Raw genomic sequence first — 18,496 nt, forward strand, 5'->3', positions numbered from 1 at the left:
TGGACATTCACCCTGCCTCCAAATGTTTACTCAGGTTCATGGTAGGATTCGACCACTTTAAATACAGAATAATTGGAGTCTTTGCACAGTATTGTCTTAACACAAATGATCCTGAATGAGCAACTTACCTTATGCAGGCTAGAAATTCTTTCTTTGTATAATGGTAATTATGTATGCAGAGCATTGTAGTGACTTTGCATACACTAATTCATCTTACATATTTATAGAAGAACCTTATAACTTTGTGGCATGAGATAGACATGTCACAATGAAAAACAAATCAATACTGGCTGATTGAAGTAAGGATGTTGGATAATACACATCAGCATGCATCTAGTCTGAACTAGTAGGTTTGAACTTCAGACATCATTTTTCCTCCTTGGTTTTTTTTTTTAATTTTTGTTAATTAGAACAAGTCTCCTTGGATCCCATCCACGGCCTTTGTCCCAAATTTGGTGATCTTGGAAGTTGAAGCAAATGTTATTTAGCTTTACATAAAAAAGGGTTTTTGAGCAGTAGCATGATCTAGTTTTCTACCTGGCAATCTCAGTATTTTGATGTGTTTTTAATTTTAGGGGGTCAAATTTTAATTTGACTATATATAAAAGAGGCTAAATTGGTAGATTCTTAAGGCTCTGGTAACATATTTTGAATAGACAGTCTTTCCAACAGCTTTTTTTTTAAAAACGAGTATGTTTTTTTCCCCGAATTTGCCTTGTATTGGCATCTTTATGGCCACAGCTATAAAAAGCCTTTCTCCAGTACTTAATTTGTGCCAGGGTTTGCCAGGGCTGAGCCCTGGTACCTCTAGGCTTAGCAGTTTATATCCTGGCACCTCTGGGTATGCCATGTTAGTTATGAAAGTAAAAAATTGCTTGAGACCTGGGACCCAAGTGCTTGAGCTCTGGCCTGTCTTTCATTACAAATTAAGCACTGCCTTTCTCCTGCAGCCACACTGTCTTTTAACTTACATGGTGCATTAGAAAGAAAATGGAAATTGGAAAAAGTCTTCTAATGAACTAAACTTCAACTTGCAGTTCTGCATAGATCTTTGGTCAAGGTTTTGTCCTTGAGTACCAAGATCTCACAATCACTCTGGCTGAGTGAGCCCTTATGTTCTGGAATAGAAGCTTTTTAGGTTTCTTTGATACATGTCACTATCCATCTTGCAATGGAAATCTTCTAGGCAGCTAGTCTCTACTTGGCTGTTCCATTCAAAACAAATAGGCTGTCCATCTTTCTAAATTACTTGCAGAAACTTTAAGTGCCCTACTGGCATCCAGACAATGAAAATTCCTTTTCTCTTGTGGTTTAGAATGCGTACAAAATGAAAGCAAAATAATCTCTTGATCACTGTAAAAATGCTGTTCATTTTTGGGATTGTTATATTTGGATCAACTTTCTGCTTATGAATTTTGAAAGTATTATGTTTCTGTCTCTAGCAGAAAATGCTGAAACTTTGGTAAATGTGGAGAACATAACATAAAATGACCTTTTTTTGACAGCTGAATGGATAATCATGATTTAAAAAAATAAAAATCAGTTTTTTGGATTACAATGTTTTTTAAAATATGTAATCATTTTTATTTATATTTTGATGATTCTCTATGTTCTTCCTATTTCATAGTCTTAAATCACTGCAGTAAGTGTTTTTTAATTGTTTCTTTAGTTCCTTATTTTAGAATTTCAGATTTTATATGGCAGTATTTTTTGCTAAATTTCATACATAAAATGCTTATATCTTCTAAAAAAAAAAGCCTAGGGCTTTATTTGTATCCTTTCTGTGAGAACCACGTAAACTCAAACCCAAAATTGATAAGCAAATATCCCATGCTATATTTTCAGCCTACATGACCTTCTGATATATTGAACTTTCAGAAGTCAAGAAATGTGAAGAGATTCAACCTGGATATGCACCTCTATCAGTATTTGCAGTTTGAAGTCAATGGGACTTGTGCTCCTATGTCACTTCAGTGCTTTTCAAAAACCACTCTCAGGTGTCTAAATATGGGCTAGAGATCCTTACTTTAGGTGTCTTGTGGGGCTGTCAAGCAATTTAAAAATTTAATTGCGATTAATCATGCTGTTAATAATAGAATACCATTTATTTAAATATTTTTGGTTGTTTTCTACTTTTTCAAATATATTTATTTCAATTATAACACAAAATACAAAGTGTACAGTACTCCACTTTATATTTATTTTTGATCACAAAAAACCAAAAGAAATAGTATTTTTCAATTTACCTAATGCAAGTACGGTAGTGCAATCTCTTTATCACGACAGTTGAACTTACAAATGTTGAATTATGTACAGAAAAATAACTGTATTCAAAAATAAAGCAAAGTAAAACTTTAGAGCCTACAAGTCCACTCAGTCCTACTTCAGTCAATCACTCAGACAAACAAGTTTGGTTACAATTTGCTGCCCACTTCTTGTTTACAATGTCACCTGAAAGTGAGAACAGACATTCTCATGGCACTGTTGTAGCCGGCATTGCAAGATATTTACGTCCCAGATGCGTTAAAGATTTATATCTCCCTTCATGCTTCAACCACCATTCCATACGACATGCATCCATGCTGATGACGGGTTCTGCTCGATAACAATCCAAAGCAGAGCGGACCGATGCATGTTCATTTTCATCATCTGACTCAGATGCCACCAGCACAAGGTTGATTTTCTTTTTTGGTGGTTCAGATTCTGTAGTTTCTGCATCTGAGTGTTGCTCTTTAAGACTTCTGAAAGCATGCTCCACATCTCGTCCCTCTCAAATTTGGATGGCACTTCAGATTTTTAAACCTTGGGTGGAGCACTGTAGCTATTTTTAGAAATCTCACACTGGTACCTTCTTTGTGTTTTGTAAATCTGCAGTGAAAGTGTTCTTAAAACGAACATGTGCTGGGTCGTCATCCTAGACTGCTGTAACATGAAATATATGGCAGAATGTGGGTAAAAAAGAAGACATACAATTCTCCTGCAAGGAGTTCAGTCACAAATGTAATTAACACATTATTTTTTTAACGAGCATCATCAGCATGGAAGTATGTCTTCTGGAATGGTGGCCAAAACATGAAGGGGCATACAAATGTTTAGTATATCTGGCACGTAAATACCTTGCAATGCTGGCTACAAAAGTGCCATGTGAATGCCTGTTCTCACTTTCAGGTGACATTGTGAACAAGAAGCGAGCAGCATTATCTCCTGTATTTATAAACAAACGTTTTTTCTTAGTGATTGGCTGAACAAGATGTAGCAGTGAGTGGACTTATTAGCACTAAAGTTTTACTTTGTTTTGTTTTTGAGTGCAGTTATGTAACAAAGAAAATCAATATTTGTAAGTTACACTTTCACAATAAAAAGATTGCACGACAGTACTTTTTGAGGTGAATTGTTTATCATTTTTACAGCACAAATATTTGTAATCAAAATAATATAAAGTGAACACTGTACACTTTATGTTCTGTGTTGTAATAAAAATCAATATATTTGAAAATGTAGAAAAGCATCCAAAATTTAATAAATTTCAATTTGCATTCTATTGTTTAACAATGCAATTAATCGTGATTAATTTTTTTTGAATTAATCATGTGAGTTAACTGCGATTTATTGACAGCCCTAAAACAAGGCCTATTGTGTGTGTGTGTTTAAATTTTTTTAAATATATGTAACCTCATTAATGTATTGGAAGTCTAAATAACTTTTCACTGTTAACGCTGAAGCAATTAGAAGTCTAAATGACTTTTTATTGTTAATGCTGAAGCAATTTTGTTTTGGAATTACAGAGATTTTATACCTCTAAGAGGGAAGTTTTTAATAAAGATGCCATTTTAGCCTCATAATTCTGCAATCACATGTTCATATTTGAAGACCATGAATTATCTCATGTAAGTCAATCGGAATAATCACGAGTGAAGTTACATTCCTGTTTAAGTGTTTACACAATCAGGGACTTAATTTTCAATATAATATTTATTTCCTTTAGCAGTTTCGGAAAATTCAAATACGATTCCCTAGCAGTAGTGGCATTTGAAAACAGTGTTTATAATTTAGTTCCCTATAAATATGCAACAATTTTCAAATTAGACAAACTTCAAACTGATTGAAATCATCTTGATTTCAGTTTCTCCATCATGTTTGATTAAGGGTGTCAATTAGAGATTAAAATGGAGTCTTGTCGATGCTCAAGCATCGACATATTTTTTTTCTGACTGGCCATAAGGTACTTGCTGGTCTCAGAAATGTCAGGTTATCTAGACAGTGGTATGGCATTTGCATGTGTATGGGTATGAATATTTTTGATTTACTGGTAATGCCATTAGTTTCTTGGTGCCAGAGATAAAACAAATGGTATATTTTGTATTAGTAGTGTTCTTTACCCACTCCAAACCTGAGAAAATGAAGGTGAATGGGTCATGTTGGAACATGTTTTTAGACTTCCTCCTAATCCATTGAGACTGCAAACTGTCAAGACTGGACAACTAAGCATCTGCTTTAAAACTTATGATTTAATAGAATTGTAGGACTGGAGGGAATCTCGAGAGGTCATCTAGTTCAGTGTGGTGTACTCATGGCAGGACTAAGTATTATTTAGACCATCCCTGACAGGTGTTTGTCTAACCTGCTCTTTAAAATCTCCAATTATGGAGATTCCATAACCTCCCTAAGCAATTTATTTTAGTGTTTAACCACCTTGTCAGGAAGTTTTTTCTAATGTCCAATGTAAACTGTCCTTGCTGCAGTTTAAGCCCATTGCTTTTTTTCCTTTCCTCAGAGGTTAAGGAGAATATTTTTTTCTCACCTTCTCTTTGTAACCACCCTCTATGTACTTGAAAACTGTTCTCACGCCCCCTCTCAGTCTTTTCTTCTCCAGACTAAACAAATCCATATTTTTTTCAATCTTCCCTCATAGGTCATATTTTCTAGACTGCTAGTCATTTTTATTACTTTTTTCTGGACTTTTTCTGATTTGTCAACATCTTTCTTGAAATGCGGTGCCCAGAACTGGACATAATACACCAGTTGAGGCCTAATCAGCGTGGAGTAAAGCAGAAGAATTGCTTCTCGTGTCTCGCTTACAACATTCCTGCTGATACATCCCAGACTCAGGTTTGCTTTGTTGCAACAGTGTTACACTGCAGACTCATATTTAACTTGTGATCCACTATGGCCTGCAGATCCTTTCTCACCGTATTTCTTGCTAGTCAGTCATTTCTCATTTTGTATGTGTGCAACTTATTGTTCCTTTCTTAATGGAGTACTTTGCATTTGTCCTAATTGAATTTCATCCTATTTTCTCCAGTTTGTCCAGATCATTTTGAATTTTAATCCTACCCCCCAAAGCACTTGCTATCCCTCTCAGCTTGGTATTGTCCACAGACTTTATAAGTGTACTCTCTGTCATTATCTAAATAATTGATCAAGATATTGAATAAAAACAGACCCAGAACTGATCCTTGAGGGACCCCACTCAATATGGTCTTCCAGCTTGACTGTGAACCACTGATAATTACTCTCTGGGAACAGTCTTGCAACCAGTTATGCACCCACTTTATGGTAGCTCCATCTAGGTTGCATTTCCCTAGTTTGTTTTTGAGAAGGTCATGAGAGACAGTATCAAAAGGCTTCCTAAAATCAAAGTATACCACATCTACCACTTCCTCCCTATCTACAAGGATTGTTACCCTGTCAAAGAAAGCCATTAGGTTTCTTTGACATGATTTGTTCTTGACAAATCTGTGCTGATTGTTACTTGTCACCTTATTATCTTCTAGGTGTTTTCATGAAGTAGACTTTCGTTAGATACCAGAACTACCTGGAGTCCTCTCAAGCTTTCTTGGAAATGAGGAAGATTGAATTACACACAGTTATCTCTTTCTTCACAGGGCACCAAACATATATTTAATGCTAGAAAAATCTTTATGGCTGGGGCATTGCTGTCCATATTTCAGCTCTGTTTGAGAGGGTATTCTGTAATGAGGTCTTGACACGGCAGTAAGGAAAATGACTCTGAGCAAATGACCACTGCATAAAAGATAATGCCTGCTAAATTTGGAGGTTGCCGCCAAGGGCCAGCTTGGATTCATGGATCCACAGATATTCAGGAGTACTTAGGGAAGTATAGGAAGAATGACTTCTCTCCTACATCTGTTACCCCTGAGGTTTGGAACTGATGATAACAAAACTTGAATTAATATTCCCTTTGTCTGAGACTTAATAAGTTCTATTCTTATGATGTTTCTGGCAGAAGGTTGTAGAAGAAAAATATTCCTGAGATTAAGAGTCTTTCCAATCCTGAATAGCAGATGCCTTTCATAGGGAGTCTGGTTAGTCATTTTTGTAAACCAAGATCTGAGCAATAAAAGTTGGCAGGCATAAGCACTAGTCTGTGATCAAGAGTCACATCACTGGCTCCCCACGGCACTGTGAATGAAGTTCAAAAATCTTGTCCTTGCTTTTAAGGTTCTACATCATAAAGTTCCTGTCACGAGCTCTTTCCCTGTCTGTTTTAGCATTCTTCCCCTTAACCTCCAGACATGCAGCCAATTCCCCAGTTACACCAACCTGGATTCCTGTTTCATCTGCTTCCATAAAAGGCTTTTTGCCTTCTTTTATGCTGCCACTTGCTCATGAATCACTGTTCCAAAATATTTTGGAGCCTATTACCTCATTCAGATCACTTCTAAAAGCATATTATTGGAGCATTATCTAGAAAAAAGACTCATGTTTACGCTCAAAACACAAACTAACAAAAATATGTTGAACCCACATTACCTATTGTGACAGACCTAGACCGGTGGGGTACAGGAGTCTGACAGAGGGCAAATATACTGGTCACTGGATGAGTAGTTTTCTGTTCCCTGAGTGACCAGAGCAGGGGCTGCACTAGAGTAATCAGGAACCTGCTAGAAACAATTAAGGCAGACAGGCTGATTAGATCATCTGCAGCCAATCAAGGCAGGCTAATTAGGGCACCTAGGTTTAAAAAGGAGCTCACTCCAGTCAGGGAGGGAGGAGCTGGAGGAGAGGAAGTGCATGTGAGGAGCCGGGAGCAAGAGGCACAAGGAGCTGAGAGTGAGAGGGTGTACTGCTGGAGGACTAAGGAGTACAAGTGTTATCAGACACCAGGAGGAGGGTCCTGTGGTGAGGATAAAGAAGGTGTTTGGAGGAGGCCATGGGGAAGTAGCACAGGAAGTTGTACCTGTCATGCAGCTGTTACAGGAGACACTATACACAGCTGCAATCCACAGGGCCCTGGGCTGGAACCCAGAGTAGAGGGCGGACCCGGGTTCCCCCCAAACCTCCCAACTCCTGATCAGACACAGGAGGAGTTGATCCAGACTGTGGGGAAGATCACTGAGGTGAGCAAATCTGCCAATAAGCGCAGGACCCACCAAGATAGAGGAGGAACTTTGTCACACTATGTATACCTAAACCCAAAGACTGTGGAATTGGCTCTCTAATCATCTCCTTCTTAATCTCTCCTTCCCAATGTATGTTACAGCCTCACTTGTCTGATCCATCATCCTGACTGTAATAATTTTGGGACAGGGAAGTGTCTCTCTTTTATTCCTTTGCAGCATATGGGAGTATTTATTATTATTTTATTATCTAACACTTATATTGTGATAGCATCTAAAAGCCACAACCAGGCATTGTATAAACATATAATGAATGACAATCACTGCTCCAAAGAGTTTACAGTCCCAAAAGACAAGACCTAGCAGGTGGATGAGATAAACAAGCAGACTGGGGTGGGGAAAATGAAGTAGCAAATACATATTTATGGATGCAATGAAATAACTAACAATAGTTATGGTATAGTTGTGATGTCAAACAGATGGTATCTGAATTCAAGGGGACAATTTGCCATTTTAAGACTGTGGATGCTTCTGAAACTGAAAACCTGCCTAAATCACAAAGCCACCCTTCCATCCCTTCATGAGGACTTGATGCTGTAGATTCCATTGTTGAAATAGCAGCATCCACCCTTGGAGCTACTGACCAGAACCTGAACTGGGAAATGGGAAAGAGAGAGATATGGACTTTCCCTGAATATAACATCAACAAAATGCATTTACACTGACATGATCAATAACCACAGGATGCAGGTGGACATCACAATTAACGGTCAAGTGTGGAGGCAATAAATTAATTTAATTATGAGAGATCATACATATCCAACCAAGGATGCTGCTCCAAAGAAATCTGAAGACTATATATAGGTTGCTCAGCCATTGCCTCTCTTACAAAAATGTGGAAAAACCATGGCATCTTGAAATTTATGGGGGTTCGACTAATGAAAAGCTTAGTTTTTTCCATAGTGACTTATTGATGTATTTCCTTGGAAACTAATGCTTCTGACAAGAAGAAAATTGAAGTCATTGAGATGCGGTGCTGGTGAGGACTCTTGCATCTCTTTTGGACAGAAAAAGAAAACAAATGCTTTTTAGAAGTATTATTAGAGAGAAATGAACTCTGTTGTTGGAAATCAACAAATGCAGACTAACGTACTTTGGTCACATCAGGCATAGAAATGGAAATAACCTTGAAAGTTATCATGGAAAGCATGGTGATGGGTCATCGTAATAGAGGACAGCCAGCAGAGAGGTGAATAGATGGTTTGCAGCAGATCACTGGGAAGTCAGCTGAGTGTGTGACGTTAGAGATGGATTGAGAATGCTTCCAAAAATTCTACTGTCACTAGTATTCAGACCTAAATAGGCTTTACCCTTAAATTGAAGAGCCTAGAGCTAAAATTTTGGATGTGTTTGAAAATTTGATGTTAGAGGAACTGAGATCTCCTCCTTTTTTAAAAGAAAAGATTTAGTAGGTTTCTAAGACACTTTTAAAATGTGCTCATAATCCGCTAGAGCAAGGGGTCTCAAACTTTTTTACTGGCGACCCCTTTCACATCGCAAGCCTCTGAGTGCGACCCCCCCAAGAAGTTAAACATACCATTTAATATGTTTAACATCATTATAAATGCTGGAGGCAAGCGGGGTTTGGGGTGGAGGTTGACAGTCGCGACCCCCCCCCATGTAATGACCTTGTGACCCCCTGAGGGGTCCCAACCCCCAGTTTGAGAACCCCTGCACTAGAGAGTAACAAAATGGTCCCCCCAAAGTGTGGGAAACTAACTCTCTCTTGTACATCCAGTTGCATTTAGGAGTTCCATTCCTGTGCTGGGTATTTGGTAGGTGAATGGGGTTGGAAAGGAATAAGACCAATGGCTTGAGTCTGCTGCATTGAGTTATAAGTTGTGTAACAATTCCCTGCCATGGTATACTTGCTTCAAGTGTAAGCAGATATCTGCATCATTTTAGACCATATAGTGCAAAGATTTCACGGTAGGTTTGTTCCAGAAAGTGTGTCTCGACTTGCTCTGCTTGATAAATGGTGAGACAGTAGATCCAGAGTTAGAAGCGACCGCTTAGGTGGGTTTAGATGATTTCTTCTTTGTAACCTTTAAAGAGTTTTCTTTCTTCCGGCCAACAATCACACTAGAAGTGTTTTCATTCTGATACACAAATAAATCTGAGAAAAGGACGTCAAAGCAGCACACTTCTAATCCACTCAATCTGTTCTACTGGCAGGAAAACTAGCTCTGCAGTCCTGGCCTGGTGCAGATGAAGACAGGAAAATTGGGTGTTTTAATTTTGACTCCATTTAAAACACAAGTAAAGAAATCAATATTGGCCAAACAGAAAATTACAAAATATTTTAGAAAAAGTAAAATAAATTTTAGCTTGTAAGAGCTATAAACTATGAAGAAAAATAACAATAAAAATGACTTGTCAATGTCCAATTAAGTCAGACTCTGTTTTTTGTGGTTTATAGTATTCAGCTTTAGTCTTCTACTTAGCAAAAGAGAAAAAAAAATTAGTCCCATTTGATCACTGAAACTTGTTGATTTTAATTTATTGATTGTGGGCTACCTTACCTAGAAAGAAATGTGTATTTAGTAGTAATTATGATACCGTAATCATAGCTGGTGACTCAGTTCTATATTAATTTTAAAAAATGACTTTCCCCACCTCCCTTATTTTCATTGCATCTGATTTCTGTCATGGATTTTGTGTGTGTGTGTGTGTGTGTGTGTGTGTGTGTGTGTGTGTGTGTGTGTGTGTGTGTGTGTGTGTGTGTGTGAGAGAGAGAGAGAGAAAATGAACACCTTTTCCTTTAATGGAATAACAATTTAAAGATTAAAATTCAGCAGTATTATTTTTCTTTATCTTTTCATAAAGTGTTTCATTAATCCTGCCATAAGATCTCCAGAGGTGACTGGAGGGAATATGTACTTTGATTAATATTTGTTTAATGCAGGATTATCTATATTACTCAGATGTTTTATTCATATTAAAATTGTGCCTATCAGCTCATTTTCAGGTTGACTAGTCGGATATAGTTGAATGAAGAAGATGAACAATTAGTAGACTAAGTGACTTTTAAAGTGTGCCGAGGAGCAGAACAAATACAATATATAATGCACCTTGTCTGCTCCAGTACTCTTATGAGTTAAGTTGGTCACATAGTATAGTAAAAGAGATGTTTCCATACCTGAATTTTAATGTTGTTGGAAAGCTTTCCCAATGCCATTATTTAGATTTCTGTTTTGTTCTAGCACCTCTGGGAAAAGTATTAGACTTTTCTTGCCTTATGGATGAAGGTAAATTGAGTTGAGGGAGAAACTCAAATCAATACTACTCAGCAAAATGTTGAGTCTAGTTAGTCTTATCATAAATGGATCATAAGACTGAAAGTTTGCTATACAATTCAAATATTTCATTCTTGGATATAGTCCAGGATGTATCATGGGATCATTGATAATTTGAGAAAGTGCAAGTCATTTATCCATTTTTGCTCATGAGAAAGAGGTGCAAGATGCGCATGAGGCAATGTCAAATGTTAGAGTAGGATGCAGAAACTCATCACAAAATTTAAGAGTGGATAGAACACTCTTCTTAATGCATGACCTATTTTTGGAAATAGTAACTTTTTCATCCATAACAGAGGATATGTTATAACTCTGCCTTTCTCTTTGTGTCTCACAGATACATCATCCCAATCTTGCGAAGGTCCCATGCTGGCTTTTATCAATGTGTGGTGCGGAACAGGATGGGGGCACTCTTGCAAAGGAAATCTGAAGTTCAAGTGGCATGTATGTGTTGTCTTGTAACTTATTAACAAACCAATTAAGTTCTTGTGTGCAGGAAGAACAATATAGCAATAATGTTTGTCAATTTATTTAGGTATGTCTTGAGATAAGTCATATGTTTAAAAAGTATTATATTGCAAGAATTTTCACATTGACAGTGGTTGCCATATGGTAGCAAAGTTCAAACTGTTGCCGTGTGAAATATTTGTAGCAAGTATTGAATCACTCAAACCAAGACTGGATTAGAAGCTTGCTATGTTTTATCTTCCAAACCCCATGGGTCTTTTTGCACAACCGATAAGTAGAACTGACTTCCCCTTCACACACAACTGCAGTAGACATAATCAGACCAGGTAAGGCCAGGACCTTCTGGGGAAGGAAAAAGAGGGATCTGAAAAAATAGTTTCAAAGGGGAGACAATATTTGGGGGCTAAACTATGGAGAAATGAACCCTCAAGAAACTAAAATGGCACAAACATGGAAGAATAATGGAGGGAGTCGACAGTTTAAAATCATTTATAGATGAGTTTTTAGTGTGTTGAAAGTAAAGAAAGAAACTTTGACCACCAAGCAAGGAACAAGAATTTAGTGGAAATCCATAAGGATTGTGAAACATGGTGATACCTTGGTGATTATGGTCAGCAAAGACACTACTCTCTGAGAGAGAGGGACAGATTGCCTTCTTAAATGAAGCAAAATGCACAAAAAGGAGCTTTGAACCTGATTTGTCCTGTAGCTAATATAAAGGGCAGGCAAGCACTGATTGTTCTTGCTTTCTGTGTCCTCCAATATTCGCAACAGCTCCTACTTGCAATGCCTTGCTCCTGGAGGGAAATAGGGAGGAAAGATGTGTCCCAATTTAGTTCAGTTTAAACACTCTCTTCTCAAAGGAGTACAGAGAAAGGCCTCCTAAGAATTCATAAAAGTTCAGTGGTACTGTAAGGGCCTTGCAGGAGAAGAAGGAACCCTATATAATTCCCTAGCTAACATGCCAAGCTGAGTGGAGTCCTACCTGCCTCTGGGTTTAGTGTAGGTCCGGCTACATCAGAAGATGGAGGATTTCCATCTGCTGCTGTTTGTGGGGGAAAGGATGTCAGACAAATTTGTAGCCCCAACACGATTCTTTTAGTTGGGAGACAGTGGCCCTACCTGCCAGTCCTCTCTTCCTGATCTCCAACAACAGAAAATGCAAAGAGCAGCCAGTTGTCACACTCTGCTCCTACATCCCTTCAAAGACTCTTGGGAGGGAGACAACTGGAGACAGCAGGAGGATAATAGGAGAACACCATGCCTTTGCCCAAAGACACCAATGATAGAGGCCCTGGAGCATGAAAGAGGCAGGGGCTGTTAGGAAGACAGGTATAGACTACCCAAGGAAGAGAGAGGTGGGATGTTGCCTTGGAGGTTCCAGGTAATCACCCTTGCAATAGAAAATTAATGGGTTTATTCACAGTCAGTACCTCACTAACCAAACTCTGAGGTTCTGTTTCTGAACATGATTGTGAACCAAATCTTGTAGGATGTTCATATCTATCGACTGTAGTTCAGAATACAAAGTCTGTCAAACTTGACCTCTGATTTGATTTTTGACTTTCACTTGGAAATGTTAGTTGATTTTCTCAATCATTGGTGTGAGTTAACTGACTTGACTTGTAAGATATGAAAGATGTCATAATTCAGTCTACTTTTGCTTTTGTTTCTTGCATTAACATCTAGAAAATATAAATCAAATAACTTGTTTGAAACTATTTTTAAAGAATTAAACTGTGATCAATTCATTACTCTTTAAAAAGTATGTTTGAACATATGCCAGCTTTGGACTTAAGTTCAGCTTCTTACTTCCACTCCTCCTTCTTGCACCAAAACAATAGCATTCTTCTGAAGTAAATATTTGAAAATCTATAAGTAAAGTACCATTTGTTTGTAACACTACATGTTAGCTGGCTGATGCTGTTCTTCAGGGTACGTAGCAGGAAGAACAGCAATAATAAAATGGATAATGCTTGATAAATGGAAGTAAGATTAAGTAGATGAGTTGAATTCTTTATTAGTCATAACCATTTTCAAGTAAGTGATTAGACTGAATAACTGTGTCATAAGGGAAAATGCATAGGATTTTCTTTCCTGTACTTTAAAATGAAAAGTGGTAATGAGAATAATACGTTGCACTTATACAATGTTTTACAAAGTTCAAGTAATTTATCCCTTAAAACATCAGAGGGAGATTGACACAGAAGGTTTAAGCGACTTGCCCAACGTCACACAGCAAGTCAATAGCAAAATTGAGATTATGACTCATGGACTGAGCATGGAACTGGGATTTCCCAAGAGCATGCTGCAGTGGCATAGTGATTTTTCAGAACATAAAAGTAGTATCAAATTGTTTTCCAATAAAAAAAAAAGAGAGAAGACAGGAGTAGAGGAGATAAAGCATGCACTATAATAGCACAACTGGAATTGTATTGTAAGGATAAATTTGAGCGTCTCTATTCTGATGGTTATACCCAAATGATCAATAAATGCAATTTCACAAAAAACAGTGAATTCCCGGATCAGACATATCCTTTGAAGCACAACTTCCATCTCAGAAGGACAGAATGAGTCCTGCTCATTTTAGTCTGGTTAGAATTGTCTCTAATAGCAATCTCGCAAGATGTGATGTTCTACCCCCCTATAATCAAATGGTACTCAAGAAAGGTGTGAAAGTCTTTTCTACCTTTGAAAACAGTAAAAATTACAGAAATTATTTCTCATTTGGTCTTCACAACTGAATGTCCCCTGATTAGTATACATGAGGGACAAATATATCAGCTACGGTATAAAATAGTTTTTGAAAAATCACTTTGATCCATTGTTGAATTATGTCTGTAAAATATGATCATTAAAATTGAATTCTATTGTAGTATCAATCTGTCACCATTATATTTCCAGTTTTGGTAACAAGAGCCTGAATTACTGTAAATCAACACAAATCTGGAAACTCAGCGCTGAAGGTTAAGATCTGTTCTATGATATTTTTAGTTATTTTAATCTGTAGGAAGTTTTTAAAAAATGTGTTAAATACCCAAGGGACCGGATTTCTGTACCTAGCAGTGACTGCTGCTATCTTTTGCAAAACTTTAATTTTCAAATCTAAATTGTTTTAAGCAATGTGCATTCAAGAAAGCACCTCAAACTTTGTAGTGTTTTACTGTTCTCACTTTTACAGTATATAAGTCCTCCAATTTTTTTTCAATTCTTGCTCAGAAAAATTAGTTGAGATATAAATGAATGGAAAAAGCTGTTTATAAAAAAAATGCTGACCAGTTCATTTTGGGCTTAAGATGCCTGAATTCTGAAGGCTAGACTAGTCACATGACAGTGAAATTAATTAGAATTACCTATGTGGTTCTTTTCAAGAAGGCCATCTGATTAGTTATAAACAAAAATACATGGAGCAACAGTGCTGATTATATCTGAATAAGTAGCTTGAAAATCACAAAGATGATTACAACCCTTTTAAAAATACTATGTTTTTTTCTTCCTGCTTTTGTTTGTCTTTAGTCTCTTACTTCTATCCTTAGACAGGGCTGCAGGTTCATGCACTTCTGCCCTCCCTACATCCCTTTCTGCTCTTGAGAACTTGAATACCAACCCCTTGGCCTTTGGGAGATGGGAATTCAGTGGGGAAACCAAAACAGTTATTTCTGTACACCAATTTGGTAATTTTAAGAAAAATAAAATGTATACAGGTTTTTAGATGGCAGAAGAGTAGAAACCTGCAGCTCAAAGACAAAGCTCAAAAGACAAAACAAAAGCAGGAAGGAAAAATGCAGAGTGTTTTTAATGGACTCCCCACTCCCTGGTCCTTGCCCATAAAACTATAAGCAACATGAGTGCACTTGTGGGAGGACCCATAGTAGAAGTTTGCATTTTTTAAAAAATGTGAAATATATAGATGGAGTGTTTTTGGTCATGGAAGGAGGCCACAGCTAATAAAGAACCCACAGCTAATGAAATATTGCAGATAACCATGGCCTTGATCCTGCAGTTATATCAAATGGTCACACAATGGTCCATCAGTATGAATCTGAGTGCCTACTGGTATGACTAGACCATGATACAGCTATGCCTGTGGGTGTAAAAATAGACTGAAGGAATATCATGACCAGAAAGACTTGGGAGCAAGAAAACTGTGCTAAAGACTTCATAAAACATTTACACTACTTTTGCATGTACATTACAAACTATTTTATCCAGTGTAAGAATATATTCTAAAATAATTTGTACATTAAAAATGACACTTTCTGGTTTTAAAAAAACGTCAGTTATTACAATAGGGCATGTTAAATCGTGCAGCAGTGCTTGTGTGCTCTGGAGGTACTCTGTTTTGTCTTGTGCCTCACCACGCACCTGAAATCTGCATTAATCAACACTATAGTCATATCTTTTTGCTTAGTTATGGCAATGCCATTGACTCTGTTGTAAAATATAACTTTTTCTCTGATCTCTTTAAAAAAAAAAAGGAGAAGAAACTTCCAGAACTTTGAATATAACTTTTCTCTTCAGATATGGGAAATTTCATGGACACAGACCAGAGAAAAACAGTGTCACAAGGACAAGCTGCAGTTCTAGAATTCCTGTACATCATCAGCTATCCCAGACCACAAGTGACTTGGTTTAGAGATGGCCACAAGATTATTCCAAGCAGCAGAATGTAAGTTGATGTGAAGTTCAAAAAATTAAAGATGTGAAATCTGACTAATTCCATTTGATAACACTTTACATTTTAAGCAGACTAATTAAGGTTTAAAGAAAACGAAGTAGTCTAGCTCATCCCAAGTCTGAGATAAATGGCTATTTCAAGATTGGCTCTGAAATTCTTAAATAATTCAACAAAATAATTCATGTGATCTTAATGGTTGTTGTACAGCAGCAGGCAGTGGTAAGGGAGAATGGCTGCTTTCTCCTCCTTCCATTCATTTTCATGGTGTGCTTCAGAGAAGTAAGTGTTTGTCCTTGGATTGTATTTACTTGAATGCACTAATTTAATGAATGCTGGTATTTACTTATAAGGTTGCATTTTATATTGAGCTCTGCTTGATGCTATTTTCCTTGACAATAAAACTATAATCACTGATTATTTCTCTTTATCTTTTTATCCTACTGGCAGTTTTATTTCCTTTGGTCTAATTAGCAGTTCATCCACTCATGACAAGGTTGTTGCACCGTGATTAGCTAAGCATTATCTCAAGGTATATTAGTTTATCCCTTACCTAAGACATTTAAAATGCCAATGTCTATCATTACACTCATTCATTTATTTAAAGCTTTATAGACTCATAGACTCCAGGACTGGAAGGGACCTCGAGAGGTCATTGAGTCCAGTCCCCTGCCCTCATGGCAGGACCAAATACCATCCCTAATAGACATTTATCTAACCTACTCTTAAATATCTCCAGAGATGGAGATTCCACAACTTCCCTAGGCAATCTATTCCAGTGTTTAACTACCCTGACAGTTAGGAACTTTTTCCTAATGTCCAACCTAAATCTCCCTTGCTGCAGTTTAAGCCCATTGCTTCTTGTTCTATCATTGGAGGCTAAGGTGAACAAGTTTTCTCCCTTCTCCTGATGACACCCTTTTAGATACCTGAAAACTGCTATCATATCCCCTCTCAGTCTTCTCTTTTCCAAACTAAACAAACCCAATTCCTTCAGCCTTCCTTCATAGGTCATGTTCTCAAGACCTTTAATCATTCTTGTTGCTCTTCTCAGGACCCTCTCCAGTTTCTCCACAACTTTCTTGAAATGCAGTGCCCAGAACTGGACACAATACTCCAGCTGAGGCCTGACCAGCGCAGAGTAAAGCGGAAGAATGACTTCTCGTGTCTTGTTTACAACACACCTGTTAATGCATCCCAGAATCATGTTTGCTTTTTTGCAACAGTATCACACTGTTGACTCATATTAAGCTTGTGGTCTACTATGACACCTAGACCTCTTTCTGCCATACTCCTTCCTAGACGGTCACTTCCCATTCTGTATGTGTGAAACTGATTCTTCCTTCCTAAGTGGAGCACTTTGCATTTGTCTTTATTGAACTTCATCCTGTTTACCTCAGACCATTTCTCCCATTTGTCCAGATCATTTTGAATTTTGACCTTGTCCTCCAAAGCAGTTGCAATCCCTCCCAGTTTGGTATCGTCCGCAAACTTAATAAGCGTAATTTCTATGCCAACATCTAAATCGTTGATGAAGATATTGAACAGAATCGGTCCCAAAACAGACCCCTGCGGAACCCCACTTGTTATACCTTTCCAGCAGGATTGGGAGCCATTAACAACTACTCTCTGAGTACGGTTATCCAGCCAGTTATGCACCCACCTTATAGTAGCCCCATCTAAATTGTACTTTCCTAGTTTATCTATAAGAATATCATGCAAGACCGTATCAAATGCCTTACTAAAGTCTAGGTATATCACATCCACCGCTTCTCCCTTATCCACAAGGCTCGTTATCCTATCAAAGAACGCTATCAGATTGGTTTGACACGATTTGTTCTTTACAAATCCATGCTGGCTATTCCCTATCACCTTACCACCTTCCAAGTGTTTGCAGATGATTTCTTTAATTACCTGCTCCATTATCTTCCCTGGCACATAAGTTAAACTAACTGGTCTGTAGTTTCCTGGGTTGTTTTTATTTCCCTTTTTATAGATGGGCACTATATTTGCCCCCTTCCAGTCTTCTGGAATCTCCCCCGTCTCCCATGATTTCCCAAAGATAATAGCTAGAGGCTCAGATACCTCTTCTATTAACTCCTTGAGTATTCTAGGATGCATTCCATCAGGCCCTGGTGACTTGCAGGCATCTAACTTTTCTAAGTGATTTTTTTCTTGCTCTTTTTTTATTTTTTCTTCTAAACCTACCCTCTTCCCGTAAGCATTCACTATATTAGACATTCCTTCAGACTTCTCAGTGAAGACTGAAACAAAGAAGTCATTAAGCATCTCTGCCATTTCCAAGTCTCCCGTTACTGTTTCCCCCTCCTTACTGAGCAGTGGGCCTACCCTGTCCTTGGTCTTCCTCTTGCTTCTAATGTATTGATAAAAAGTTTTCTTGTTTCCCTTTATTCCCATAGCTAGTTTGAGTTCATTTTGTGCCTTTGCCTTTCTAATCTTGCCTCTGCATTCCTGTGTTATTTGCCTATATTCATCCTTTGTAATCTGACCTAGTTTCCATTTTTTATATGACGCCTTTTTATTTTGTAGGTCACGCAAGATCTCATGGTTAAGCTAAGGTGGTCTTTTGCCACATTTTCTATCTTTCCTAACCATCGGAATAACTTGCTTTTGGG

The 18,496-nt window shown here is 37.6% G+C and overlaps 1 protein-coding gene across 1 annotated transcript in view; it reads left to right on the plus strand.

The window, feature by feature from the left end:
• The window catches only part of SDK1 (sidekick cell adhesion molecule 1), a 657,393-nt gene that overhangs the window by 245,337 nt on the left and 393,560 nt on the right, over positions 1-18,496 (plus strand). The window contains 2 exon segments of the mRNA XM_030578466.1: positions 11,055-11,161; positions 15,707-15,854. Of these exon segments, the coding sequence (XP_030434326.1) occupies positions 11,055-11,161; positions 15,707-15,854 (255 nt within the window).

The sequence above is a fragment of the Gopherus evgoodei genome, chromosome 10 (assembly GCF_007399415.2).
Source record: "Gopherus evgoodei ecotype Sinaloan lineage chromosome 10, rGopEvg1_v1.p, whole genome shotgun sequence".
Classification (NCBI taxonomy): domain Eukaryota; kingdom Metazoa; phylum Chordata; order Testudines; family Testudinidae; genus Gopherus; species Gopherus evgoodei.